This window comes from Drosophila mauritiana, chromosome 2R (assembly GCF_004382145.1).
Source record: "Drosophila mauritiana strain mau12 chromosome 2R, ASM438214v1, whole genome shotgun sequence".
Lineage (NCBI taxonomy): Eukaryota > Metazoa > Arthropoda > Insecta > Diptera > Drosophilidae > Drosophila > Drosophila mauritiana.
In genome coordinates, this window is record NC_046668.1 from 4,964,550 (window position 1) to 4,992,374 (window position 27,825).

Sequence of the window (27,825 nt, forward strand, 5' to 3'; positions counted from 1 at the left end):
TATAAATATATCATATATGGTTTTATGCATATATGTACATACTATTATAAACTACAAAGTTTTCCGATTACTCATTTTTTCATTTTTAAAATTGGCAACACTGGTGGGCTCTGTTAACCGAGGAAATATATAAATTTATGTTAGTAGTAAGTGTTTTCTTGCAGGAGACTGACGCACTTACTAGGCCTCCGCGAACGGGAACATATTTTACGGTTTTTTTTTTTAAGAGTGTGGCGAATTTAACGGCAATAACGAAACGAAAAGTGAAAACAAAGTTCAAGTCGCCACTGGGCAATCGTGGGGCTACTGGGCGGTAAGTGTTTTGTCCTTAAGATTCATTTTTGTATTTTGGGTGAAGGCGCAGCACGTGTGGATTTGTGTGCACACTCAGCTGTTCCTGAGGTTTCTGTTTTTCGCGAGCACACACCAGAAAGCAATCAGTTGGAAAGCTATGAAATGGAAGTAGTCCAGGCAGAGTATTTGGACAAGAGTAGTTTCTTGTTGTGTGTGTGTGTGTTAATACAAACGTTAAGTGCATTTCAACCTTCTAATAGGATATGCACCAGAAGAGTGCTCCCTGTATACCCTCTCTTATCGAGTTGAGTTGCACTTTTGCTTTCAATTTCGGGAGCCATTTAAGCAATCAAATTTGTTTTTCCTGAGTGACCCCTCATGCCAACCGTTTTCGCAGTCATCGATAACTTTTATCGCGTGCCCCTCAGATGTCAAAGTTAATTGCCAATCTTTTATATTTTCGCCGGGCCTTGTGTTCTTTTGTTGCTTTTCGAATGTGCAATATTTGGGTCCTATTTGCATTTTAATATACCAAATCTTAGGTATCTTTAAAGTAATTTAAAACAAATCAACACAAAACATCCATATTAGATTCCCGGCTTTTGGCTCCTCTCGTTCTTCAAATTTCTTGCCAATCTTTTAGGCTCGAAGAGAATATTATTCACCCCAACCGAAGGAATTCGTCGAAAGCGGTGTGGGGTGGGGAGTTGGTTCCTGGGATAATAATGGTGGGGCGAACGGGTCGGATAAGTGGGTTAGCAGTTCGATGCACAGTGGCTCTTTTATCCGAACTGCCAAAAAACAAATGGTATATCAAGCTGTCTTGTGGAGCTGCTATAAATATTAAATTAAAAATAGATTTTAATAAAAAAATTAAAAATAGCAGTCGCCGTCTCACGCTCCCCTGGTGCGCTTCGTCACAAAGTTATCAGTTTCCTACAAAACACTATAAGTATTAGCAAAAAGTGCAAGGCCAACATCGCCAACTAAAAAATGTATTTCGTTTTTTGCATAAGTGAACTATCTTATCCAGACACTCACTTATTTGAGTATCATGGAAACCCTTGATAATTTTAGTCAAATTTAAACAATTTGAAAACCTTGAAAAAGATGACGAATATGTGCTCAAAGTGACATTAAAGATATAACACCTATGTGGATTATGGTTACAAAGTCTCGTTCTTTGAGCTCCCCGTTTATGGAAAGGATAAAGATCGCGAGCGAAAAACTGAAAAGTGGAAAAAAGGCGGCTTAACAATTTTAAAGTAGTGGGTGACAGGTTTACTTTCCCGTTTGCATTCTTAATTTGATACACTTATACAAACTTATAGTTCATGCTGAAGAAAATGTAATACTTTTTAAAAGAAACTGCCTTTATAAAGGTAACTTTTGTCTAAGCCGCTGAAAGAAATCAGGAAGTCAATTACCATTATCTATGGCAATTATGGACGAGGCAACTTATCGAATAACAAGTTTTTTGAATTTGAATTATTTTATTTATTTGAATTTTCCTAATTGAAGCTATGGCCTTTTCTCTCAGTTTTTAGGGTGCTGTGTAAAATGTGCGTAGGACATGTTAGAAGATGGGTGGAATAGCCAAAAGACCGTTTGTTTCATTGTTCCTGCTGCATTGCGCTGCAGTTGTTGTCCCGGCCAGAAGAGCTGCTGTTTTGTTAGGTCCCGCAATCCTTTGTTTGCTTCTGCACATTCTTAATCCGCGCCAATGCATCTGTCAACGAGCCGGCGAACTCTCATTAGTGAAGCTTCGTTTTGTAGACGTTCGTTACTGAACTACCCACATCACGGTGACCTTGATGTGCAAAATCTGTAATTATAAAAGAGAAATAACAAAGAAAATTACCAGAAAAAGGTAAAATTTGAGTATTTTTAGAATATTTTGAGGGGTATCTTGACATCTTAGGGTTCCCCAGGACAAACTTTGTAACGCCCATATAATATTTATTATGTTATGTTATACTACTAACTTTCATCGGTGAGTGGTAGTTGGTAGTCTTCGTTATCTTTTCCAAACTTTTGCTATAGATTGCTTAAAAACACAATTACTTTTGCATGCATTTTTATGCGGTTGCGACTTTGCTCAACTCTGACCTTAAAATATACATACCTCCACTGTTATGGTGACCAACTAATATGACCTTAGTAGACTCCCCTTTTTATGTGCGTGATGCATTTATTGTAATCTAATTTTTGAGCTCATTTTGGTTGGATTACATTTCAAAATATTTATACCTTTACAAACAAAATTAATAATGCTATTTCTGCACACTTTCTAAAAAAAAAAAACGAACCCTTATCGAAAAATCGCTCCAACACTCTGAAAGAGGGTAACTGATTGCTTTGAACCTTTTTTGTATCTACATATCTCTATTTGTTTTGCTCTCTGAGCTCTCGTTGACTGGTCAACGAACCTGTTGCTGTTGTTAACAATAAAAACAACAAATGGAAAATATTATAGTCGCAACAGCAACACTAGATATTGGCAGTCTATGCAGGTATTAGGGAAATTCGACAGAAAAGTTAAACATGGCGATTTAGAAATAAGGCAAAAGCAAGAAATTTTGATTTAATAAAAGTGTTTATTAAATGACGAAAGAAATATATTATCTCTTTTTACAATATAAGTTACCTTGGGCCGGTCGCATAACATTAGTATTACATTCTATTTTGTACCGTTTCCATAGTTTTATAATATTACTTTCAAATACTGAATGAAATTAAATTCCGTTTCCATAGGAGTAGTGAAATTTAAATAACCTTTCAGTTAATTTTAATAGTAAAATTTATTAATTGGTTGCGTTTCTGATAAAGTTACTTATAACCGCAAATTGACTGCGTTCTTAATTCCGCCATATTGCAGTATTGTAATTTTGTAAGACGCCTTGGGCGTTTTATTTCGTAAATTGTGAAAAAGAAAGTTAAAAACGTTAACGCGAAAATAAAAGAAACAAAAGAGAACGTAGTCGAGTTCCTCTACTATCAGATACCTGTTACTACTGCGTCGATGTATCTGAAATCTAATCTCAAATTTTTAGCTTTTCTAGTTCCTGTGACCTCGACGCTCATACGAACGGGCAGACTCTACGCCAGCAAACTAAAACTAACCATTACAAACTATCTATTTTCTTTAAAATTCCTAATGAACTCTTCAGTCACGCTTACTTACACCATTTACTCTGCATATCCCTAGGTTTTAAGACGTGCCAGTGTTAATAACGTCAGAGAGTCCTAGCAAAGACACTAGAATAACTATTATTACACACTATTATTCTAGTGTCTTTGGTCCTAGGCATCCTATTTGCATACCTTAATCTCCCTAATATTCCATTTAGCTGTGCACTTGCGACTATATCGTTTTTATATATTTTGTTAACTTTTCGTTATTTCCTTTGTACAAAACAAATTCGTAATTTCAATAACTTGATAAAGTAATTTACGCCAAATCAAACACTTAATAAATGTAGCTTGAATTGTACGATAGCATTCAAACGGGCAGACTGATTGGCGTACTTGCGAACAAACTTGCTGACAGCCTGACACGGCTAGATTGACTAAGGGTTGTTTAAACTAATCTAAAATATCTATAAATTAACGGGCTTAATAATGATAACAAGAAATTTAGAAAAAGGAAGGACCATCATCAAGTTATTAGACCATTTGAAGGACGATATCGCTAGGCATTTGCACCGTGTCACAAGTCAGTGAAAACGATGGCGAAAATCCATCAATGGGCTTTGAATTGCTTCCGGTCACAGCGACTATATCCTATTCTCAGATCTCAAGAGAATATTCGCTGGGAAGAAATTTTCGTTGAATGAAGAGATTACCACCGAAATTGAGGTCTATCTAAAAATGGTATCGAAACATTGGATGGTCGCTATACTCAGTGTGTTAACTCTTGAAGCGAACTATGTTGAATAAAAAAACCAATTTTGCCAAAAACATATCTTTCTATCTTACTCTTACAAAAAACAATCTTACTATGGTAGGCCGGGGACTTTTGAATTGACCTGTTAAGTCGTGGGAGCCGAACTGCTCTAAATAGTCCAGGCAATCCTGGAAATTGTGGTTGCTTTCGTGGACACTGCTGGTGTTACGTCAAACCAGTCATTTTGCTCTGAATCTCTCATGTACTGAGAACGCTCAATGTTTCCATGTGTGCCCTTATCACATTGTATGACTATTTATAGTTTCGCTTGCTGCTTTTTGCTCAGGCTTTTCATTTAATTTTTGCTGCGGTTATATTGTCGGTGTTGTTCTCTATTATGTTGCGCTTGAGTGTCCTTATTGGTTTTGGACTTCAGAGCAAAAAAAAACTGTAATAACACAAATTTTAAAAATTGTCGCCAATGACCCATTAGCCATTCTTAACATCATTTAATTAACTCAAAAATTATCTAAGATTTTTGTTACACTATTTTTTGATGGTTTATGTATGTCTTCAAAAACTTCTGATATAAAACAAACACACCCCTAATAAGCTTAAGAGCAAGTGAAGATTAACCAAAGTTCTTATATCAAATTTGGTGACGAAATATAATTTTACACTAGAGATTCATCCTTTTAGCCATTAAAGTTCGCGAGATCTCGATGATCATGGACATGGGCAGAATGCTTCCTGCTACCTGTTACATACCATTCACTACTTAAGCTGTGTAGAAAAAGTTGTTGTCTTCAATGGGGGTAATACTCATTTAAATTCCTTAATTAAGTTAATATACATACAGTGTTAGCATTAAATATGTATATTAACACTAAATACCTTACATTGGTCTCCTGAATATTATTGTTATTCCGAAAAAATATATTTGTACCATTTTTAAATATCTTGAAAGGATGTTACTTTGTATTTCTCGGGCCACGCTTAGAGTTAAGTTTAGGTGGTTGGCACATTGAAGAAATTTGTTGGTATTTATTTTCGCCGATCTGTGTACATATGTATATATTTATGTAGGCACATATGGATGAGAAAAGACCGCGGCGATAGGAGTTTGGCAGCTATGTACAAACATACATATGAACATATATGTAGGCCTCTTTCTCTCTCACGGCTGACGAACGTAATTCGCCGATCTGAGTAGTAACTAGAAACAGAAATCTAAAAAACAACTGTTTCGCCTAGACAGAACTCCTTTCCAACTCCCAAGTCGACACGATTAAAAATTCATGTTTTCATTATTATTTAGTATAACATTTAAATCAACTTCACATAATTTATTGTATACAATTTCCAAATATTCCGCGTTGGCCACAATTTGTTAAATTATTTTATGTATTGTAAAACTTAAAGCCATGCAACACAAAAACGACAAGATGTCGACCGTCACTACTACTGCACCGCTGCTTTTGGCACACAAATCTCAATTTAAAACAATCAAACGCAATGAAAAACATAAACAAAAAGAAAAAATCAAAATAAGTACATACCTCTTCGGGCAACAAAGTTTTAAACTTGTGTAGTTAGGCGACAATGGTATACCCTTATTGAATACATAACTAAAAAAATAAATATTGAACTAGAATGGAGACAAGGAGAATTATTACTAAGGTATTTGGAAACAATAATGTTGTTCTGGGAAATTTAATCAAAAAACTATTACATGATATTAATTTTATTAGGAAATGATGGAGTGAAAATTCAGATAGCCAACTCATGCAAACAAAAGTGCAGGTATTATTGAAATTATTTAACAGCCTACAATTAAAGAGATATACTTCACTTTACCTAGCAGTGGCACTTTAACTAAATAAATATATTTAATTTTTGTTAAATTCATTGCTTAAAGAGAATTCGAATGCAGCCTTCCAACGGCGCAAAAACGAAAAACTGTAAACAAACGAAATATGCTCTGCTCAGAGAGAAACACAGGCGTAGAGCGATGGCGCAATACACACACACACAACCAGTTTTCTCACTGTTTGTACATCACATTCGGCTCATAAAGCCGAGAGAAGAACGAATGGCAAATGAACCAACCGACCTGACCGACTGCCACTCCGTCACCGTCACCTCTTCGTACAGTGGGTTGTAAACTTGCTGAACGATTGAAATACATTTTAGGTATGGATACAGGCGCGGGCTTCGTTTTCCACTTGGCTTTTTAAAAGCTTAGCCTTCTCTCTTCAGAAATTAGGTCTTATTACGTTTCAAATTTTTATCTTCAACGACATACATATTAATGCACATATTATTCTCAAGTCAAAATGTTTGCCAAAAGCAAATCTGTCTTCAAATTTTATCATAATAATGATATTGATTTTTTCCTCTTTTCTTCAAAAGACTTCTGTCCCGGAGCGCGCTAGAAAGTTTAGTAAAATATAACAATTCCAAGAGAATTCAAAAATATTTATGAATTTTGTAATTTTTGGGACCTTTAGTAAAATTTAAGGTCCCACTGTGCACTCTCTCTTACATTTTTGTTCCACGTATTTCCACATTGTTTCTTAGCAACCACAGCGCAACGCTTTGGCATTGAAACGTTTCATTTGGCGAAAAACCCGCGACAGATTCGGAGCTCGAGCAAGCGTCCGCTTCGCCGCGATATAAAATTAATAACGAGATCGAGTACCAGCTGCACACAGTGGAAGTGAGAAAACACCGACGGCAAAACAATAAAACACACCCGATTAGTCGTGCGTAACCGATTGACTAAAGCCCGGGGCAGAGTCGATAGAAAAAATATACAGTTTTAAAGCGCTTAATTAGGTGTTCTAACGTTGTAAGTATTTTTTGAAAAGAAAACGAGATTATTCCTCTCTTTTTCACCCCGGTGTATGTGTCAAAATTGCAGTATATACAGTATATACAACTACATGCGTATACGTGTGTATAAGTGCTTTGTGTCTGTGCGCGAGTTTAAATAGCGCACAACAACAACAGCTTAAGATATTTAGCGAGCCGTCTCTTCTTTTGATACGCTTTTGCAACGAATACAACAACAACGACATCGGCGACATTTGCACGCTGAAGCGAACCTTGTGGCAAAATGGTTCAATAGTGAAAAATATAAGTGTATCTGCCCAAGTTCGCATGTTCCGCAAAGTAGCGAACCACTGTGCGAGAAATAAAACTGAGTGGAACTGAAACGAGCGCCGGACTGAACGGGGCAAGCATGCAGCGAAAATAAAAGAAAATCCTATAAATATAACAGCAAGAAATATTTATCGAAGGCGGGAAGGGGCGGAAAAATATTTAAAGCATTGAAATTAAAGGGGTTTAAACTGAAGTGAACAAACATTTGAGAATTTCTCGCTCTCCTCGGATATCTAAAGTGATATTTGATAAGTGATTAATTTAAAACGTGCCAGTCATCAGGGATTGTTAAATTTGATAATGAAATTCTAGTGCCTTTTGCCAAACCAAAACCATACGGCTAACCTTACTATTTGTGAATTAAAAAAAGCATAGAATAACCAGCAGTACGTGGATTTCGCTTGGCCCCAATGAGTTTGTAATCTTGCCAGTGTCTTGAGCTCTTACCCACTCCCATGGCGAAAGGCCCCCGCCGCCCACGAACCGCTGCCTGGTATGTTTCAGTTTCATTAAAATGTCTGGCGGCAATTAAATTTGCATTAATTAGACAAGGCAAGCGCGTTTTACGTATTTCTGCTGCTCGTTTGTGCAACAAAGACGGAGAGACAAATAGAGAGAGGAATTTTCAGATAGAAAAATAAGAAAATCCCAATGTTACCTTAATTTATCACAACAAATGGCTGCCAACCATTTGTCCAGGTGCCTAATCTCAAGTCGAATTTTTTATACTTCCAATGTAAAAGGGCGTGGATTGTAAAAAGAAGGCGTAGCTGAGCACGTTTTTAATGTTTTCAAATATTAACAAATTTGCGTGCTTGAAAATTTCACTATCAGTGGCCGGTTTCTAATTTAATATATGTATGTGTATGTAACTCAACGGAAACTAATTCTACAACATATGTACTTATGTATTTAGTTAGATGTTTCCGTGCGATTATCTACACAGAAAAAACATATGTTGGTGGAATTTACTTAAACGCATATTAAGTGTAGATATGCTTATTATTGCTATACTTTGTGCAGTTGTGAAGTTTTCTTAACCGGAAAAGTTGATTGAGATTATTCTGAAATTATTAATCAATGTACATAATAAGAAGTTGTGGTGCATGAATGTTTGTGTTTCCTCTTTTTAAGAATTGTCGTTGCTCAATTTATTTACAGTTGAACTGTAAATAAATACAGTCTTTTGGTGAATAGGTTTTTTAATGGGTTTGTTTAGCTAAACGTTTGTGGTGCTGAGTTCATGTTATCTAGTTTTTTTTTTTTTTTTTTTTGGATATATTAATTTAAAACTGTCCTTCGCGGACAATCATTAAATTTGATGACTAAACTTAACGGTAGAGAATTAATTGATTACATAAATTGTTGCGAAACTATACAATAACTGTCAATATTGTATGTATGATGTATATAATAATGTATGTATATAATTTAATTTAATTTGCGTGTCTAATCCCAGAGAGGTCCAAAGGGTGTGATCGGTGCAGCCTCCTGGTGCGTTGACTGGTGTCCAGCAGGTCTTGTGCCAGGTTGTTTGGGTGGTCTTGAAGCCTCTGCATGTACTGCCTGCTGCTTTTCTTAATCTCATCCTTCACCCAGGGGAAGCTGAGGACCTCGTGTATAGTGGCATTATCGTGGAAAGGGTGAGCGTTTGTGACTGTGCGGAGCGTTTTGTTTTCGAATGTCTGGATAATGTTGATGTTACTTTTCGATGCAGTGCCCCACAGTTGAATGCCATACGTCCAGATTGGCCTTATGATCGCTTTGTAGATAAGGAGCTTAGTGGAAGTCGGTAGCTTAGATTGTCTGCCCATCAGCCAGTAGAATTCACGGACCCAAGCAAGGCAGATCCCGAATAATTCGGCTCTTAGCTTCAGCTTCAAGAAATATGCCGTGACCGTGAGAGGGCGAATGAATAAGAAAATCGGCAAGCTGCTTTGCATTGAAGGCAATAACGAGTTTTAAGCTCCTCTAGCTTTGAGCTCGACGACCACATATAAGCCCACTTAAAGCTAAAAATCAGACTCACTCTCACTTGATTCGATGATACGCGCGCAGTATTTTTTACTTTTATTTTTTATGCGCTCCCAAAAGATTCGAAATACATGAAGACAAAGGGCAAGGGTCTATTTGCGTTAAAAAGGGTATGTTAATACATAACTGGAAGAACGGAAAGAAATACAATTGTCAAAATAACAAAATGTATGATTAATTGTGCAAAATGTACACACATATACATATACATATATAGCCAGGGAGAGCGTATAGTTCAGTTGCTCGACTATCACGTACCCGTTACTCACGTAGTGGGAGGAAATTTCAAAGGAAAACTACAAGGAATTTTGAAATTATACGGACTTACAATATGAAATCATTTTTAATATGACAGCCTTTTGCGGTTAGAAAGCGTTAGAATGAGACAAGAACAAAATTAAAACAAAAAATCCGATTGTTCATGTAAAAAATGTGGGAATTTCAGTCCCGCTTTTCTAAACACCAAAAAAAAAGGATTAAATATATAAACGAATGTAAGTCAGCCGATCAGCGACATTTTCAGACCCCACCTGATATGATTTTGTTCCTTCTTCAATCCATTAGTTTGCCCCTTGTGTTAGCGTTATCAATGCTATTTTTGGTTCCCATCACGGCAACCTTTGCACCAAACAAGCTAATCCAATTTATTTTCAATGAGAACTGTGTGCTGCTCCAGTTTGAAGCGAATAAAATGTATACCTCGTACCTTTCTAGCTTTGGAGTCATTTAAGAAAACCAAGAGCTCATTTTAGTTTATAGAGGACATTTTAGATACAATTGATTACAATTAATTTTTTATAATAAACAAAAGTCTTTATGAACAACATATACCGAACGTATTTACTACTTACTACACGAGTTGCAGGTGTAGAAGTTGGTGAAAATTTTCATATTTGTGTTGCCCTAGGACCAGCAGAAAAACAACTAATTGACGCTATCCGTTATTTTTTGGCTTGTCCTTTCCAAACTTGAATATATGCATAGTTGGTTAGCAGACATATCTATTGATTACAGCAGATCTATTTGAAAATTGTGTGTCAGACGAAACAACAACCACGTCAGCATGCAAACTCATCTCCCTGGTTTCCGGGCGGGCCAATCTGAACATTCACTACATACATACATTTGAGGTCACTTTTTCAGTACTTTTTTCTTGCGCTGTGCATGTGCTCGCTTCTGATGAACCTACGTACTTACCCTTTAAGCGCATTTAACAGATAGATCTAAAGTCGACTTTGTGTATGAAAAGAAGCGCGAATATTTTAAAGTAGCACAATGAAATGTCTTAGATAATTAATTTGGCTGTGTGTTGGATAGATTCTGAACTTTTCATTTAGGAGGTATTTGTTTTGATAACAAAATATTTGGAAAGGATTTGTTTTACATTTATTTGCTAATAAAATACCGTTGTTGGTATTTGCACTTGTCTTGAAGGAAAGCGACAGCAAGTAGACAAAATAGATAGACAAAGTGTTTATTTTTTTGGCAAGCTTTATTGTTTCTTTTACGCCTAATTTCATTACAGAATTTAAAATTCCAAAGCAAGAGTGCAAGAGTGGTTTGACTTTACAAAAATTTGTGGAAAGTCCGTAAATCATCATATTCAAACTGTTCAGGAATTAATTAAAACACTGCAATACAATCAAAAGAAAATTCAGCCTAAAATTGCTGGAAGTTGTTCAGACAGACATTCTGTGTTCGCATGAATGTTGTGATTATTTATCTTTCAATGTTACTATTGATTTTTGCATTATGATCGGACAGCCACAGCATATTTCAATTGTGAATTCTTTGGAATTCGCCATGTAATTTCTCTCAGTGCCTATTTGTGTGAGAGAGAGAGAGAACGGGCGTTTATTAGCTTTTGTAATGGTTCCAGGACTCCTTTCGCTTCTGACACCCAGCCAGCAGCAATGCGCGGCGTCTCCGAACGGAAAGCGGATGTCGTCGGAAATATTTTCTTGGCAAGTTTTTCACCCACACCCGTTCAGCTAACCGAGCCAGGCCTTCTTCTGCACTCCCCTGCTAGTTGAAAATTGTAGCAAAGTTGCTTGTATCTTTCAGTCAATGAGCTTTTTTATGCGTATGTATAAGTTGTTAAGGGTGCAGATGAAGTTTGTTTACTGTGTTTGTAGCAAAATAAAGTTGGTCGACTTTTGCTTTACCGATACTGAGCCAAAAGTGTATTAGCCTGTGGTATATGGCTGAGTTAGGAGATGTCTTGGGTGTGATAGGCACACATTTTGCAGTCACTTTGAGCGGATTTTGCTGTAAGTATCGCAAAGTTATTTTCCCTATTCTGTATGTGTGCGACTTTGGTGTGAAATAACTTAAAAATTAGGCGTAGCATTGGCTCCCCGAATGATTTAAAATATTAAACTGACGCAGTGTATATTTACGGCGGACAGAAACCTCAAATAAGTGTTATCATTGCAATGATATAATTATTTGTCCGTAGAATGAGGTAAATTAATTGAACCCGTTTCGTGAGTAGAGTGAGTAATATGTGTAGAAGGGAACCCTATATATTAATGATGGTTACTAAAGTTCAGCAAAATATTGAACCGGGACAAAGAGATTCATGATTGCAGTTAACTTTTAGGTGTAAGTGTAATATCACTAGTAGTTTACTTCGATAAGATATGTTTTTGTTTGAAATGCGAAAGCTGACATACGCACTATTCCTAAGCGTATCAAGAATACATGACGAAACAACCTTTTGCTCTTGTTCAAGGACACTAACGTGATTCTCCAGATGTAGTTTTTTGTGTTAAATTATCCAACTGAGCAGATGAGCTACAGTTCTCGATTTACTTTGTTTGGATATCTGCTGAGTGATTCTTTTTGTCTAAGCTTTGCTTAGAAGAAGTTGATCATTTAGGCCCAAATGCGTTTGGTTACAGCCTACCTGAGTAACCAAGTCTTTAATAGCTTTGGTTACCATAAGCTTTAATAAGTTATAATCAAAGCAATCAGAAAAATTATTAAATTTCAAGCACCTTGACAGCATAAAAGCTTGTCTTTGTATTTATTTTGATGTTTGAGCATTCCAAACACACAACGTCGGAACGGAAAACAATTTTGGTAGAAGCAGTTAACAAATTTTTAATCACGTTAGATCCAAAACGGTGCCAGAATGGGCAACGTAATGGCGTCCACCGCAGACGCTGAGTCCTCTCGTGGACGTGGACATCTCTCCGCAGGGCTACGCTTGCCGGAGGCACCCCAGTATTCCGGCGGAATGCCGCCACTGATCGTGGAGGCTTTAAAGGCGGAAGCTAAAAAGCCTGAATTGATAAATCCCGGAACACTTGAGGAGCTGCACAGTCGCTGTCGCGACATCCAGGCCAACACCTTCGAAGGCGCCAAAATTATGGTGAACAAGGGTCTAAGTAACCACTTCCAAGTGAGCCACACCATCAACATGAGTTCGACTGGTCCAAGCGGCTATCGTTTTGGAGCTACTTACGTGGGTACCAAACAATACGGGCCGAGTGAAGCCTTTCCGGTTCTTCTTGGCGAGATCGATCCAATGGGCAATCTTAATGCAAACATTATCCATCAACTGACCTCTCGCCTGAGGTGCAAGTTTGCCTCGCAGTTCCAGGACTCAAAGTTGGTGGGCACACAGCTCACGGGGGACTATCGCGGCAGAGACTACACGCTGACCTTGACAATGGGCAACCCGGGTTTTTTTACGAGTTCCGGAGTCTTTGTGTGCCAGTACTTGCAGTCCGTCACCAAAAGTCTGGCTCTAGGATCAGAGTTCGCCTATCACTACGGACCCAATGTGCCCGGACGCCAAGTGGCTGCATTATCAGCGGTAGGACGTTACGGCTTCGGTGATACCGTGTGGTCTTGCACTTTGGGACTCTCAGGATTCCACCTTAGTTACTACCAGAAGGCCAGTGATCAGCTACAGATCGGAGTCGAGGTGGAAACGAATCTTCGCCAGCAAGAGTCGACGGCCACGGTGGCATACCAGATTGATCTGCCCAAGGCAGACCTAGTCTTCCGCGGCAGTCTCGATTCCAATTGGCTTATTTCCGGAGTCCTCGAGAAAAGACTGCAGCCGCTACCGTTCTCGTTGGCCATTAGCGGTCGTATAAATCACCAAAAAAATAGTTTTCGGCTGGGATGTGGCCTCATGATAGGATGAATCAAATTTACAAATGAAATGAAACAAATGAAATAGTAATCCAGCGGAAGCACAAAAACGCGTGCCATTAAAAGGATCTATTATTATTTTTCCTTTCGAATAAGATACGAAAGTATGTCCCCATTTACGTTATATAGATCAAGCTTCCAGTAAAGTCTTTAAAAATATAAAACAAACCTCTTACTTAATTTTGAACGCTATGTAATTTATTTTTTGCTCTCTAAAAGTAGTTGATTTCAAATTGCAATTTTTTTTTTTATTCTGTGTTGTAATGTTTTTTTGCTACCACTCGAAGATTTTTAGACATGCTTCGTTGCAATACAAGAAGCAGTTAAGTCAAATAAAAATGCATAATGGCCATATTAAAGGCAGCATTTCAAAAATTTTAAATTAAAAGTAAACAATTATATTAAATTAAAATAACAGTAAATAACGTGTATGGACGGACCATCGTTGCACACATTGAAAACAAGATAGACGAGACAATTATAAACTCCTTATTCAGAAAAATCTTTCGAAATTCTTTCAAAAAATCGATAAAAGTTGGCAAATAATAACCTGTTTCGCACTTTCTATCTCATCTAGTAAACCATATGATAGCAACAAAAAGCTGATGCTCAAAAATAGAAAAAACGGAGTAATAAATTAAAAAGAGTGCTAGCCAGCGGAGTGCAGATCTGACGATGTTGATAAAAAGGCAAACGAGAAAGCAAAGTAGAACAGAAAATGGTTCTAGAGGTTGGCCTCTTTATTGTATTACCCAACTTCCCAACTTCCACTTCTGTCTTTCATGCTCTCAGTTCGCGTCACTCCGAGTTCGTTGCGGATTTAGGGAGGCTGAAGAGTAATTGGCCAAATTGATTTGGCGGTGCAAAAAGTTAGACCTAGTACTCCAAAATATGTAATTATGTAGATCATTGATTCCAATCATACTTAGTAATTGAAAATATGAAATCAATAGGGTTTGGTTGATTAGGGCAGCTGACATGGCAAAGAATAACAACAACCAATAGGCGATTTTTAATGTATGAATTTCAGTTCCAATGATTCATAGCAATGCATGGGTAGCGCTCAACCAATTAAATCATTGGCATAATTATAAAATGACAATTTATTTTTTTTCGATATATACTTTCATAAAAGGCTATTTCAGCGTAGTGCAAGCTCCAAAAGCTTTTAGCCGACTAAGCGTTTCGTGATTGAGGTGCACAAAACGCGAAAACTCTCACCTCTGGAAGTCTGGAACTTTTGTCTTTTCCTTTTCCCTGCCTTGTTTTTGCCGATTTCCCCAATTTTCCTTCATCTCTCGGTGGAAACCCTGTTTAATAGAGCGTGAACAACAATTCGCCCGCTCATGCGGTTCTGAGTTTAGTGTTTTGTGCGCTTGACTGTCGTTGCATCCGCCCCCGATTTTGCATTCATGTCGTTTACCGCTTATATTAGTACCTGCGTTTTCAACGGGTTCAATTTGGTTTCCATTCGACCCCCAAAATTGAACCATGTCATTTCTGCCCTCGGCCAACTTCTCGCTCCGCAATCGCTTTTCTGAGCAATTTGCATGTGCACTATAAATTTTAACGAATTCATTTGTTTGTGAAACGTGTCCAGACGGACTGCAAAAAAGGAGGTGGTGGGCGGATTGGTGGGAGGCTATCTTACCAGGAGTAATGCTGGCAAAATTGGGGGAAATTCTGCATTTGCGGCCAACAATTGTACTTGCCGTTGTTGACACAATTGAGCGTTGTATTTATTACGTGTTTTTCTCTTTTCACACCCACAGCCCTCCCATTCCGAGATTCTTTGTCTTGTTTATATGTCACATTTTTCTCTTTTCGCATTTATTTGCGCTAACCATTGGCATGTTAGCCGTTTTGTAGTTGCGCTAAAGCAGGGAAAACCCAACAACATTTTCAACATATTGTTGAACATATTTAAGGAATACTATTTGATTTATACTCTTGTTATTATTTTGATGGAATTTATATATACGTTTTATGTTTACACTCGTACATTTATTGGTATTTAAGGTTTTGATAGTATAAATTTTTTACTTAATTGGCTTTCTACCATTATAAGGACCTTTGAATATAGTTAATCAGAAATCAATCAATCAGCTGGGGAAGCAGAAGGGTAGGGACTTTTGTTTGACTTGACCTTCAGCACATGCACATGCACACTATAGAGATGTGAATTTAGGTCCAGCACTAATAAGGTTAAAGAGGTTTCAGGTTGCATTTCGAGTAGGTTTAAATCAATTGAAAAAGACTTAATATTATATTAAAAGTCGATACCCTTGGTAGATTGAGGTATGAAATGAAAGACAGGGTTGTTCCTGACATTGTATGTCATTCTTAAAACTGAATTGAATGAAAAACTATTAGCAACTGGGGCTGGAATAAAGTTTAAAATTTCTTAATATGGGTGATCTACTACTATTACATCTACTTGCAAGTTTTAATTTCGAGTTATGATATCGAAGATACAGGCCCTTAACAGTCACGCAGACGTGCGTCACCCACTAACCCACCCAAGGAAAAATAAAAGAAAATAATAAAATTTGTTCCTTTTCGAGAAGGCAAAATGCTGAAAATCACAAAAGGTGAACACACCAACTCAAGAACTCTTTTGAAACTAAAGACCAAGCAGCGAGTATTGAAAAGTTGACTAGTCCACATCGGATTTCAATGCACTGAGTAGAAGATAGTACGTGGCATGTTTGCCCGCTGTTGGCCTCGAAATGCAACAAAACTAAATCAAACAAAAAGATGAAAAATGTAGTCGCAACCAAACAGGCGGCAATAGGGCAACAGCAAAACCAGAAACAAAAACACAAACTATACCAAGTAACGAATAATTCCAATTAAGAAATTGCAAAATCCTGGAAAAACAACGGACTTAAGCTGTCTTAAGTGTGTTTTAATGAAGAGAAGTAATTAGTTTGGTTGGATTGCTAAATAAATTCTTACATTTTTGTTAGCCACAGAAACTTAAAGAAAGAAACTTCATTTAAAATTCGCATAGGCACGAATAGGTATAGTTCGATAGTTCTGCTTCTGGCATACTTTCATCTTTCTCGTACTCCGTTTAGCTGAGTACCGGGTATACGATAGTCGAGGCACTCGAGCGTTGTATCTGATTTAAACTCCCGTTTCTCGAGCATTATGCTCATTTTCACTAATTTCTCACTGCAATTTAATTCGCCGCATCTTCCGTTTTTCCTACAGTCTTGCGCATGAGTCAGGGTTCAGTGAGGCGCACGTAATCAGTCAATGGCCTTGCAAAATTATGCAGCCCTTGCCTGACCTGACCACCCCCTCCGCTTTTGTCCGCCCCTGGTTTCGGCGTTTTATTGCATTTCTTTCGGCTTATTGCTGTGACAAGCAAGATTCACATTTTCCCATTTGTATTGCTTCCTCCTGTGGCATTTTACATAATTGATTATCTGGCCTTTTGACTAGACTTCAATTTCTGCAATCTCAACTCTTGATTACCGTTCTCATCGTCATCATCAGCAATTTCGCCGCTGCTTCTTTTGATTTACCTGTTTTAATCGCTTTCTTTATTTCGATTTGTACTTTCGGAGGTTTTACCACTAACTGCATTTGGCAATGACTGTAATTTTACTTGCGCTTCAAACTCTTGGCTATAGTAAAGAAAGTTGGAAGAGGCAGAAATGTCGAAGTTAAGTAAAAGTGGAAATGCGAGGAAGAGACAGAATACTTAACACAACCGAGAACAAATGACAAAGTGGAGTCGGAATAATAGTTTCGACAGCCCTTGTCTTGCAACTTTAATGCCATCTTGTTTTGGTTTCTTATCTTATTATTTTATACATTCCCAATCCGGTCCAAATTAAATTATTATATAAATATTATCTTTCTGTTTTCCTAAAAACGCATCAATTAATGTTGGCGAAATTATCGTTTCTGCAACACGAAGCAAAAAGACTCGTACAGTCACGGAAAAAGGTTATTAGGAAGTCATCAGGGCTGTATGTAGTGGAATCGCACACTCACCCAGTCACACACATGGTGTATTAATGCACCTGTGCCGAATGGCAGTCGCCTTTGACGGCTCTGCGGATGGAGCATCTGCTGGGGACAATTGTGCTGGCAATGGGAGATGGGCAAGAAAGGCGGTGGGAAATGTCGCTGGGAGGGAAGGATAAGCAGTTCTTGGTGCCGACATGTTGACAGCCGAGCTAGAGTGTTAGGAAAAAAGACACCAGGACATTTCAAAGAATTGGCATTTCGAAAAAATGCGGGGAAAAATACGCCGGATAAAGTGGAGACGGCGTTCCGCATTTTTGCGCAATCGAACATAACTTAGATATTTTTAGCTTGCAGAAGTAATATTTAAAGAGTTTATAACTTTAATATTCATTGTATTCTAACCGACCTAATAACAATAACCTTTTATAACAATCTCTCTAATGGCACGACATTAAATTAGTCTTTCCTTCGAAATTTCCATAATCCTCTATCTGACTACGTGGTTAAATAACTAGTACTCTCCATATTTTTCTAGTTTCTGAACAGGAGTTACAAACTTCCTAATAAAGTATGGGTGTTAGTCATTGAGGGCGTTAAGTAATCCTTATGTAGAAAGGTTCAAGGATAATTGTTTTTGCCTTCTGTCGATATTTCTAAAGTATTTTCTAAATATATATCAGTCTCTCGGTGTACTAACGCCCTGCTAGTGTTGAATTTGTTGTCCCACAGGACTTGTTTTGCCATTCGAAACACCTGTGCCTCGTAGATAATTTGGCTATCACCGCTTTCCATGTTGCCTTTGTTGTTTTTCTCGCTGCCCCTAGCAACTTCAATTGCTGGACATTTTCCCGCAATCTTTAATACCGGACTGGCGAATGTTGTTTTAACAGAAGCCTTGACAAATAAACTAATTTTATTTACACGCAAATCACATTTCTAAACAACTAAAAGCAACTTTTCTGCACTAAATTATTTACAAATTTAAGATAATTGACAATTTCCGGCGACCAGGACGCTCAGCAAAATAATAAAAATTGAATCTGCATGGCTCCGCTTTCTAGACTCAGGCCATTGTTTTTTCTTAGCGATTTCCACCTCCGCCGCTCGGTGTTGTCCCAGTTTTCGACTTGCCTCCCTATGGGGCTTTGGCAAAGGAAGGGAACAACCTTTGCCACGGCAACAATGCGCCGCATATTTAAATTTTAATTAAAATTTTCTTCAGGGCCTGCCGCACCGCCCACTTCGTCCTCTCGGGTTCTTTGCCATTCGGAGAGCGGCGTGCTCCCATTTCGCGTTCGCGCGCCTAAAAATATGCAAATAAAAATTGCCTTTGAGCGAGCCTAGTCAAACTGAAATGGATTGTAAGGTAGATGGTGTACCTTATCCAGGATGAGGTCAAGATTCTGACGACTGAAGGATAATTGCAACCTCCAGTTCATCGATTACAGAACTAGTCACAATACAAAACAAGAGATAATGCTATAGTCGAGTTCGCATACTATCACATATCCGTTATCGAATATCGATAGAAATAAACATACGTCTCTGAAATCGTCATGTCTCATCTTAATTCTCTAACTTCAATAGTTCCTTTATTTGTTACATATTTTTCAACGAATCTAGTATACCCTTTTAATCTACGTGTAACGGGTATAATAATCAAATGGGAGGTGTTAAAATAACGCACAAATTTAATATAAATATAGATTGATTATAAGTCTGGAAATAGGCATGTTTTTTAAATATATCTGTCTGAACAGCACATTCAATCATGTAAACCGCTGACATCTATCTAAAATATTTTGTACACTTTTAAAATGGGATTTTGTATCCTTATCAATGTTTTGCTTATCAAATGAACAAATAAAGTAACCGCCGATGGGGGTAACCTCTATTGCATTTTTGTCCTTAAAAAAGTCATCTGTCGAAATGCTTGAGATTAGATGCGTGTTCAATAAACTTCGGTTTACCTCCTAAACATATGTAATGGAAATTGGATATGACAGTTGCTGGGGGCCACAGTTTCCTTCACACGGACGTCTCTCCTCAACTGCAATTGCACAATAAACTTATAGCCTTTTGCATTTCGTTTCGTTTCTTCTGCAACTTCATTTCATCCCGCTCTTCTCCGAAGTCTGTTTTCGACTGGTAGAATTTTTTGATATTCTTTTCAAGGGGTCCTTGTGTGGCTGCCCAGGTTGTTAGTTGCAATCCACAAAACCGCCAAAACGAACGAGGTAACTGGTGCAGGGGAGAGCCCCGCCACGCCCGAGAGAAGCCCCTCGGTTCCAGCCACAATTTGCCATGTAAATATTAATGCCGGGCTAGACACGACGACCACAAGGGGAACGAGGATGGAATCGGGGTATGCAGCATCGTCTGCACTCAATTTTTCAAAGCTCGTCTTTGTCGTTAGTTGGTTGGCTGCGTTTCGGGCGGTTTTGACTCCTTCTCTGCTGGTTATTCAGCTTCAGCTCCCATCCTGTTTTGGTCTATGCAAATAACGAATGCAAAATGCTGTTCAAGTGTTGAAAAATCAGCAGAGCTTCTGGCGGAACCCAGTAATCCCATTCAGTTCGTTCGTTCAGATGCAGTGAAATTCCACAATTAATTTTCCCATTTTATCTCTTGACTCTTGCAGGATACATCTCAACGGAGTGGATAACGAGAAGAGTCGGGTGGAGAACCATTGGCAAGAACATACTCACCAAAATGGATAATTTCGATAAAATATTTAACAGTGAAAGTGAAAACGGTTGAAGTTTGAAAACAAAAAGAAAAACCTCGTACGCCAAAGAATGCAAAAGTAAATGCAGCTTTGGGTTAAGCCTATCAGGCATTTTACATTGACTGACATTCGAGCGTATTAACTAAAAATCTTATGAGGGAGCCAGGCTCTCGAGCAAGGTTATAAACTGTGTCCGAAGTAGAACTAAATATCAAAAAGTGAAAATACAAGGATATTATTTTAAAAGTGCGACTGCATAAAACTGAGTTCAAAAGCAAGGGCTTTTAAATCTTTAAAAATAGGGTTTGTCTATGGCGTGCATTCACTAGGGAAATATGGAAAAGCGGCTTAGCGACAGTCCCGGAGATTGTCGCGTAACGAGATCCACCATGACGCCCACTCTGCGCCTGGATCAGACTTCCAGGCAAGAGCCTCCGCCCCAGCAGCCGGATAATGGCCCAGCTGGAGCGGCTGGAAAGTCTAAGTCCCCCACTCCATTGCCCGGAAAATCACAGGCCGCACAGCACCACCAGTTCCGGGCGCCGCAGCAGCAGCAGGGCCCGAAAAACCGGAACAAGGCCTGGAGCAAGAGGCAACACAAGGCCGGCGGGAAGCACAACCCCAGTGCCTGCGTCGGCGCAAGCAGTGGCCAGGCCCAGTCTACTGGCTCCTCGGTCATAGCCGCGACCCTCCTTCCCACTGCGGCGTCAGCTCACAAGGCGGATCTCGAGAACATCCAAAATATCCAAAACAAAAATCTGACTGCCGGCGGTGGAGTCAACCATCATGGGAACGCAGGAACAGCGCATCACGGCGGTGGCGGTGGTGCCGGCGCCCATCACGGCGCAGCGGGTGGCCACCATCACCATCACAACACGAGGCTGGCGCAAAACGCTGCCGCTGGTGGGGCCAGCGGAGGAGGAACCATGCAAATGCATAAGAAAATGTTAAGGTATTATTATGAAGTGTTATTTTATAAAATGTTATGGACCATACATATATTCTTGATCAGGATCACTTGCCCTCTCGGGATTCGTGGTACTTCATCTGTATAGTGCTGTTAAATTATAATACAGCAGAAATATAATGCTATTTTTCCACGATCCTCTTCGCGATCACTTTTTTATAAGCTTTATATTGTTGGCATAGGTAATACAATTCCACTCTTTTCCAGGGGTCACCATCACCACGTGCTGTGCGCCGGTAACAATGCTAACCACACGTGCTGCTTGGTCACGGGATGCAACGGCAGCTCTGCCGGCGGAGCGGGCGTGGCAGGAAGCGGTGGACCTGCCGCCGCAGCGGGGGGCGGCGGAGCGTCGTGCAAGGAAGCGCAGAGCTGCAAGGACACCAGCTCGCTGAGCGGCAACAGCAGCATCGCGGGCAGCGCGGGAGCGGGCAACGCAGTGCACTATTGCTGCGGCCGCTCCAAGTTCTTTTTGCCGGAGAAGCGGCTGCGCAAGGAGGTTATTGTACCGCCCACCAAGTTTCTGCTGGGCGGCAACATCTCCGATCCACTCAACCTTAATTCGCTGCAGAACGAGAACACCTCGAATGCCTCCTCCAGCAACAACACGCCAGCGACCACGCCCCGCCAGTCGCCCATCACTACGCCTCCGAAGGTGGAAGTGATCATACCGCCTAACATCCACGATCCGCTCCACCTGCTGGATCCCGTTGATTCCATGGAGTACGAGAAGCAGCTGACGTCGCCGATGAAGCGCGGTGGGCCAGGAGGTGGGATGCTCCACCACCGGCAGCACCACCATCGCACGCGAAAGAACCGAAAGCGACGGCGCTTTGACTCCAACAACACCTCGCATGCCGGCGATGAAGGAGCGGTCGGAAGCGAGCTGACCGACGAACCGCCGCTGCTCACAGCCACCTCTTCGCTGGCGGCGTCGCCGGTGGCAGCGCCCCTTAACGTAGGCGGCAGCTTGCTGCTGAGCGAATCCGCTGCCCCGGCCCCGGGCGAAACGGCGGAAACGGGACATCAGCAGGAGCAGGCGCATGTGCACTCTCCGCAGTCGGCATCAACGACGACGACCGCCGCTGAGATGCCGACCCCGACGCCGACCGGTGCAGCGCCGGCGACTGCGACCGCGGAGCACAAGGAGCAGTCGGCTCCAGCGCCGACTGCAACGTCGTCGCCACAGCGGCGACAGCAACATGTGGCCGCTGCAGCCGAGGAACTTCCCACTCCGGAACCTTCCGCTGCCGCTGAGCCGCCGGCAGAGGAGATGCTCCTTAGCTGTTCGGCCACGTCGGCCTCACTGGCGGTGGCTTCGACGCTGGCAGAGCGAAGGGCCAGCCGAGACCTGCGTCTGGACTTGTCGAGCACGTGCTACGGCGTTGGCGGCACGGGTCTGAGCTTCGGCGGCAGCATCTCAGCTAGCGTCGGCAGTAGCTGCGGGGGCGGTGGGAGGAAGAGAAAAATCAGCGAGAGCAGCACTTCGCAAAAGAGCAAGGTGAGTAGGGTTCGGGTGGAATGTGGTGGGAATGAAACTCGTTCCATGTGGCAGACAACCGAGATAGAGCATGCGAGAGAGAGAGAAAGACGGAGGAATAGGCAGTGGGAGGGAGAGAACGATTGAGAGCGAGAAGCCATTGTTGTTATTGCGGTATGGCACCAAGTCACTCGCTGCTTTTGTTTTGATTTATTTTGGCAGCTCTTACGTTTCCCAATTTTGGTGTTTTGGCTTTGCCAATTTGCTTTTGTGCTTAGGCCGAATAAGTTAAGGTATAGATTAGGGGTTAAGGTAGACATGCATATGGGAAAAACGAATATCATATAACCAAAACGGCGTCGTAGATGTACATATATTGGTGAAATATTTTGCACTAGCTTAGTAACGGAACCTTTTTTAAGCCGATATACATATGTATGTGCATACAGTGCCGATCAACTGAATAGGTTTGACTTTTTTTTAATTTTATATATACGTTATATAATTTTAAATATCCGTTTAAAACAAAATAGATTTTGATTTATATAGAAATCAATATATAGAATATATATATATAGAATTTTAAAAAACATCTAAAATTCCCCATTGTTTTTGGCTGGGCTGAATAGGTTTGACCTTTAAAGTTTTGAAATAAAAGTACTCTCCCTGTTTTACAACCCGAGTGGTATGGATTTGAGCGTTGTCATGTTGGAACGTCCATGAAAAATAGATGACCATAAATATCCGAAATCGGGTATAACAGTCCTGTAAACATTTGCGTTCATCTTCGAGGTTACAAACTAGAGCTTGCATGTTCCATAATAAGATATGGCTCCCCATACCATTACTCACCATGAACAACTGTGACGTCGACTTAAGAAGCATTCTTTCTATCTCATATCGTTGAAATAGTATTTATAACCAGCCGGTCCTTCAAGGTTGAACTTCTGTTCGTCGGGCACGACTAATGTCCTTCACTCCTCGTTTCAATTCATGTGCTATTTTGCCTTAAATATAATGAGTAAAAAGAAGGTGGAAATAAAGATGAAAGAACAAAAAAATGAAAAAATATACGGAAATATGTAAGATAGGTTTTTAAACCTATTCAGTTAAGCAACATACGACTACTACCTTTTAAAATTCATGTATATATTATATTTATTTACAATAGGCGTATATATTAACCAGCAACGGAGATCAATTCATATAATGCAAGTTTTAACATCGGGTCTAGAGAATTCAGTTCTAGAGAAGTCTACAGAATTCTAGTTAGAATGTCCCTGCGATTGAAAAAAGAAACCTAAGAGCAGCAACAAATACAAAACTAAAGCTCAATTTAATACTAATTAAATACTTATTCGCGCACAACCAACATCTCTAAAACCAGTTTCATTTATTTTGTTTCTTTGCACAGAAATTTCATCGTCACGATGCCATGGACAAGATTGTCAGTCCAGTGGTTCCGCAGCCAGGTGCCTGGAAGCGACCGCCACGCATCCTTCAGCCCAGCGGAGCTAGGAAGCCCAACACCCGCCGCTCTACGTCCGTCAGCGAATCGGAGCTCCTTAGTCCCGTGGAAGAGCTGCCGCCAAAACAGCTGTCCCTCATCGAGGGTAAGAGCTTTATCCCTCAATCTAAGGTTTCTGAAGTAACTTTACATTTTCTGTTCTGCAGTGGAGATACCCCGTGATGACACGCCGGATTTGCCGGATCATGGGCTAGGCAGTCCGCTGAGCACTACTTCGGCGACCACCTCGCACACGGCCGGCGAGCAGGATTCTCTGGCCGGGGTGGACATCAGCGTGGGAGATGCATTGGTGTCTGGGGGTGTGGGCAATGTCCCGCTGACCAGTAGTCTTATGCTGGAACCGGCTAAGATTCCACCAATTAAAAAGCTGCCAAAGTTTCGGGCCGATGGGTTAAAGTACCGGTACGGAAACTTCGACCGCTACGTGGACTTTCGGCAAATGAACGAGTTTAGAGACGTGCGCTTGCAGGTTTTCCAACGCCACGTGGAACTGTTCGAGAACAAGGACATTCTAGACATTGGCTGCAATGTTGGCCACATGACCATTACGGTGGCCAGACATCTGGCACCAAAAACAATTGTCGGTATTGACATTGACCGGGAGCTTGTTGCCCGAGCAAGGCGAAATCTGTCAATCTTTGTGCGCATTCCCAAGGAAGAAAAGATGCAGGAGGTCAAAGCAGAGCCAACGGTTGATGCAAAAGCGAATATCATGGCGAAGGATGAGACATCTGGAGCAGCTCACAAGAAAACGAGACGGGGCAAGAGGAGACGCAAGGTGCATCAAGGAATACATCATCATCACCATCATCATCATGATTTAGAACAGCTGCAACAGCAACAGAAGTTGAACTCGTTGCTTGTTAAGCCGCACGAATTCTTTCCCATTTCATTCCCTCTGACCTACGGACGTATTCCCCATGTTTTATTATCGAGCAAATCGCCCAACATGCTCGGGAACAAGAATCAGTTTCCGGCAAACGTCTTCTTCAGACACACCAACTACGTTCTCAAGGACGAGTCATTGATGGCCAGCGACTCCCAGCAATACGATCTCATACTGTGTCTCTCAGTTACTAAGTGGATCCATCTCAACTTTGGAGACAACGGCTTGAAGATGGCGTTTAAGCGCATGTTCAACCAACTGCGACCCGGTGGAAAACTTATACTTGAAGCTCAAAACTGGGCCAGCTACAAGAAGAAAAAGAACCTAACGGTTAGTTATCATTGATAAACAATAATTTGGTTAAGAATATGAAGATTTTAATGGTTTTTATAACGCTACCGCTTTCCGAATATATCACTTAATATCTGTTCATTTTCTTTAATTACAGCCGGAAATATATAATAACTACAAGCAGATTGAGTTCTTTCCGAACAAGTTTCACGAATACTTGCTTAGTTCGGAGGTAGGATTCAGTCACAGCTATACGCTTGGTGTGCCTCGTCACATGAACAAGGGCTTCTGCCGACCCATACAGGTAATTAATATATTCATTTTAATATTTATTATTCGAGAGATAACTGACTTTTCGTCTTCTTCCCAATATAGCTGTATGCAAAGGGAGATTATACCCCGAATCATGTCCGTTGGAGCGATGCCTACTATCCCCAGACGCCATATGAAGCATATCGGGGCATTTACGCCACCCTGCCCGTTCACCGGATGGGCGGCGGTGGGAGCAGCGCGGGCGGTAGCAATAGTGGGCATGCTCAAATGCTGCACCTTAGCAGCTCCAGTCGGTCGCAGAACTATGATACGCCGCACTACGCAGGTAGCGCATCGGGATCGGCCAGCTGCAGACAGACTCCAATGTACCAGCCCACCTACAACCCGTTGGAAACGGACTCATACCAGCCAAGCTACGACATGGAATATCTCAACCACATGTACGTGTTCGCCTCGCCGCTTTACCAGACCGTCTGGTCGCCTCCAGCCTCGCTGCGCAAGAGCAGCTCGCATACTCCGGTATTTGGAAGCGTGCGCGATGCAGAGCTGGACGGTGATGGCAGTGGTGGTGGGGGCAGTGGTGGCGGCAGCTACCACCGCCACGTCTATCCGCCAAACGACGACACTTGTTCGCCCAACGCAAACGCTTGTAATGCGTTTAACTCGATTCGGGACGCGGACACAGACGATTCTAACCAGCTGCCGGGGGGAAGTCGACGACATGTGTATGCAACCAACTGCGGAGAGAGCTCCTCATCGCCGCAGGTAAATCACCACGAAGCGGTTGGCGAATTTGTGGACGGTCTTATGGACGACGAACAGAAGTCTTCAACAGGCGGAGGAACTGGTGGCGCAGCTTATTGTGATCTGTCGGATGCCTAGAATAGGGATCTTTTAGGCAGGAAAAATGTGTCAAAAAGAAAAAGAACAAAAAAAACGAAAAAGCTTAAGAAAACCACAAAAAGTTTTCGTAAAGAAAAAATTTAATGCAACCGTAAACCGAGACGCTTATGATTTTCTATGGTATAATGTGCGTATATATTTTTATATATCGTAGTTTAATGAATGAATATATACACAAATATATACAGATCTATATATACAATTGGAACAGAGATTCAAGTGTTTAGATTTACTGCATTCTTTAATGTTAGGGCTTACCATTTTGCTAAAACGCTTTATAGTGAAAACTTAATTTGATCCTGTTGGCAGTTCAATTGTAATCCTAGTTTTAAATCCACAATAAGCAATACAAACATAAACACGCTCTCACGTTTATAAATACATATACAGGCACACCCACCAACACTCACATACACGACAAGCTGTAGCTTTAAATAATATACTAAATTGTGCTAAAAATTGTTTAGAGAACTTAAAAATTCCCATGAAATTCAACTATTTTTGATTAACATTTTGGAAAGCCAAAAATTAAAAGCTGCTAGGGAGTGTAAACAAAAATATGAAATAAAGCAAACACAATTTCAAAGCAAGGAAAATACAATACATACTTGTAGGCAAATGATGAGAGTATGCTTAAAATTATTTACAGCTAAGCAAGTGTAGCATAAATATCAAGTTTGATCAATAGGAAAAATCCACATTTCGCTAACTCTTTTTCCACCTTGTGAGGGGTTCGCGAAATTTATGAGTTTTATCTCTGGTATGTTTTTGAAACATTTTATTGGAATATTTTACTTTTTCTGAGAAAATGAAAACTAATGTAGTCGAAAGAATTTAAATAATATATCTAAATATAGAAATAAAACAATATTATATTACAACTTTTGACGAAAAATTTTTTCATTTCTGGTAAGTCTTAAGGGAGAAAATCAGATGAGAGGCCGAAACTCGTATCTTTATACCCGTTACTCGTAGAGTAAAAGGGTATACAAGATTCGTTGAAAAGTATGTAACAGGCAGAAGGAAGTATATTTATTCTTGATCAGGATCAATAGCCGAGTCGATCTGGCCATGACCGTCTGTCCGCATTAACGCCTCCATCTCAGGAACTATCAAAGCTAGAGAGTCGAGATTAGATATGAAGATTCCAGAGACAAGGGCACATCGCAAGTTTGTTTCTAAAAGTCGCCGACACTTGAAAAATGTTTTGAATTTTTTTGGTTTTTTAGTATAATTGTA

General features: G+C 40.3%; 2 protein-coding genes across 3 annotated transcripts; both read left to right on the top strand.

Annotated features, from left to right (window-relative positions):
- The first annotated feature begins 228 nt into the window (after positions 1-228).
- On the top strand, positions 229-27,199 carry LOC117135672 (probable RNA methyltransferase bin3). 2 transcript variants are annotated; one of them, XM_033296067.1, is made up of 7 exons: positions 229-313; positions 20,172-21,210; positions 21,433-22,726; positions 24,120-24,318; positions 24,380-25,449; positions 25,568-25,714; positions 25,786-27,199. In XM_033296067.1, the coding sequence occupies exons 2-7, from the start codon at positions 20,594-20,596 to the stop codon at positions 26,563-26,565; spliced, it is 4,107 nt and encodes a 1,368-aa protein (XP_033151958.1). In that variant the 5' UTR covers positions 229-313; positions 20,172-20,593; the 3' UTR covers positions 26,566-27,199. The 2 variants fall into 2 exon arrangements, with proteins under 2 accessions (XP_033151958.1, XP_033151957.1); XM_033296066.1 differs by lacking the exon at positions 229-313 and adding an exon at positions 6,802-7,031.
- Positions 12,407-13,726, top strand: LOC117135673 (mitochondrial import receptor subunit TOM40 homolog 2). The gene has a single exon (XM_033296068.1). The coding sequence runs from the start codon at positions 12,516-12,518 to the stop codon at positions 13,536-13,538; it is 1,023 nt and encodes a 340-aa protein (XP_033151959.1). The 5' UTR covers positions 12,407-12,515; the 3' UTR covers positions 13,539-13,726.
- Positions 27,200-27,825: the final 626 nt, after the last annotated feature.

Coding starts and splice junctions, on each gene's coding strand:
- LOC117135672 (XM_033296067.1), top strand. CDS start 20,594: ATGGAAAAGCGGCTTAGCGACAGTCCCGGAGATTGTCGCGTAACGAGA. Junction 21,211..21,432: donor ATGCATAAGAAAATGTTAAG/GTATTATTATGA, acceptor ACTCTTTTCCAG/GGGTCACCATCACCACGTGC. Junction 25,450..25,567: donor AGAAGAAAAAGAACCTAACG/GTTAGTTATCAT, acceptor CTTTAATTACAG/CCGGAAATATATAATAACTA.
- LOC117135673 (XM_033296068.1), top strand. CDS start 12,516: ATGGGCAACGTAATGGCGTCCACCGCAGACGCTGAGTCCTCTCGTGGA.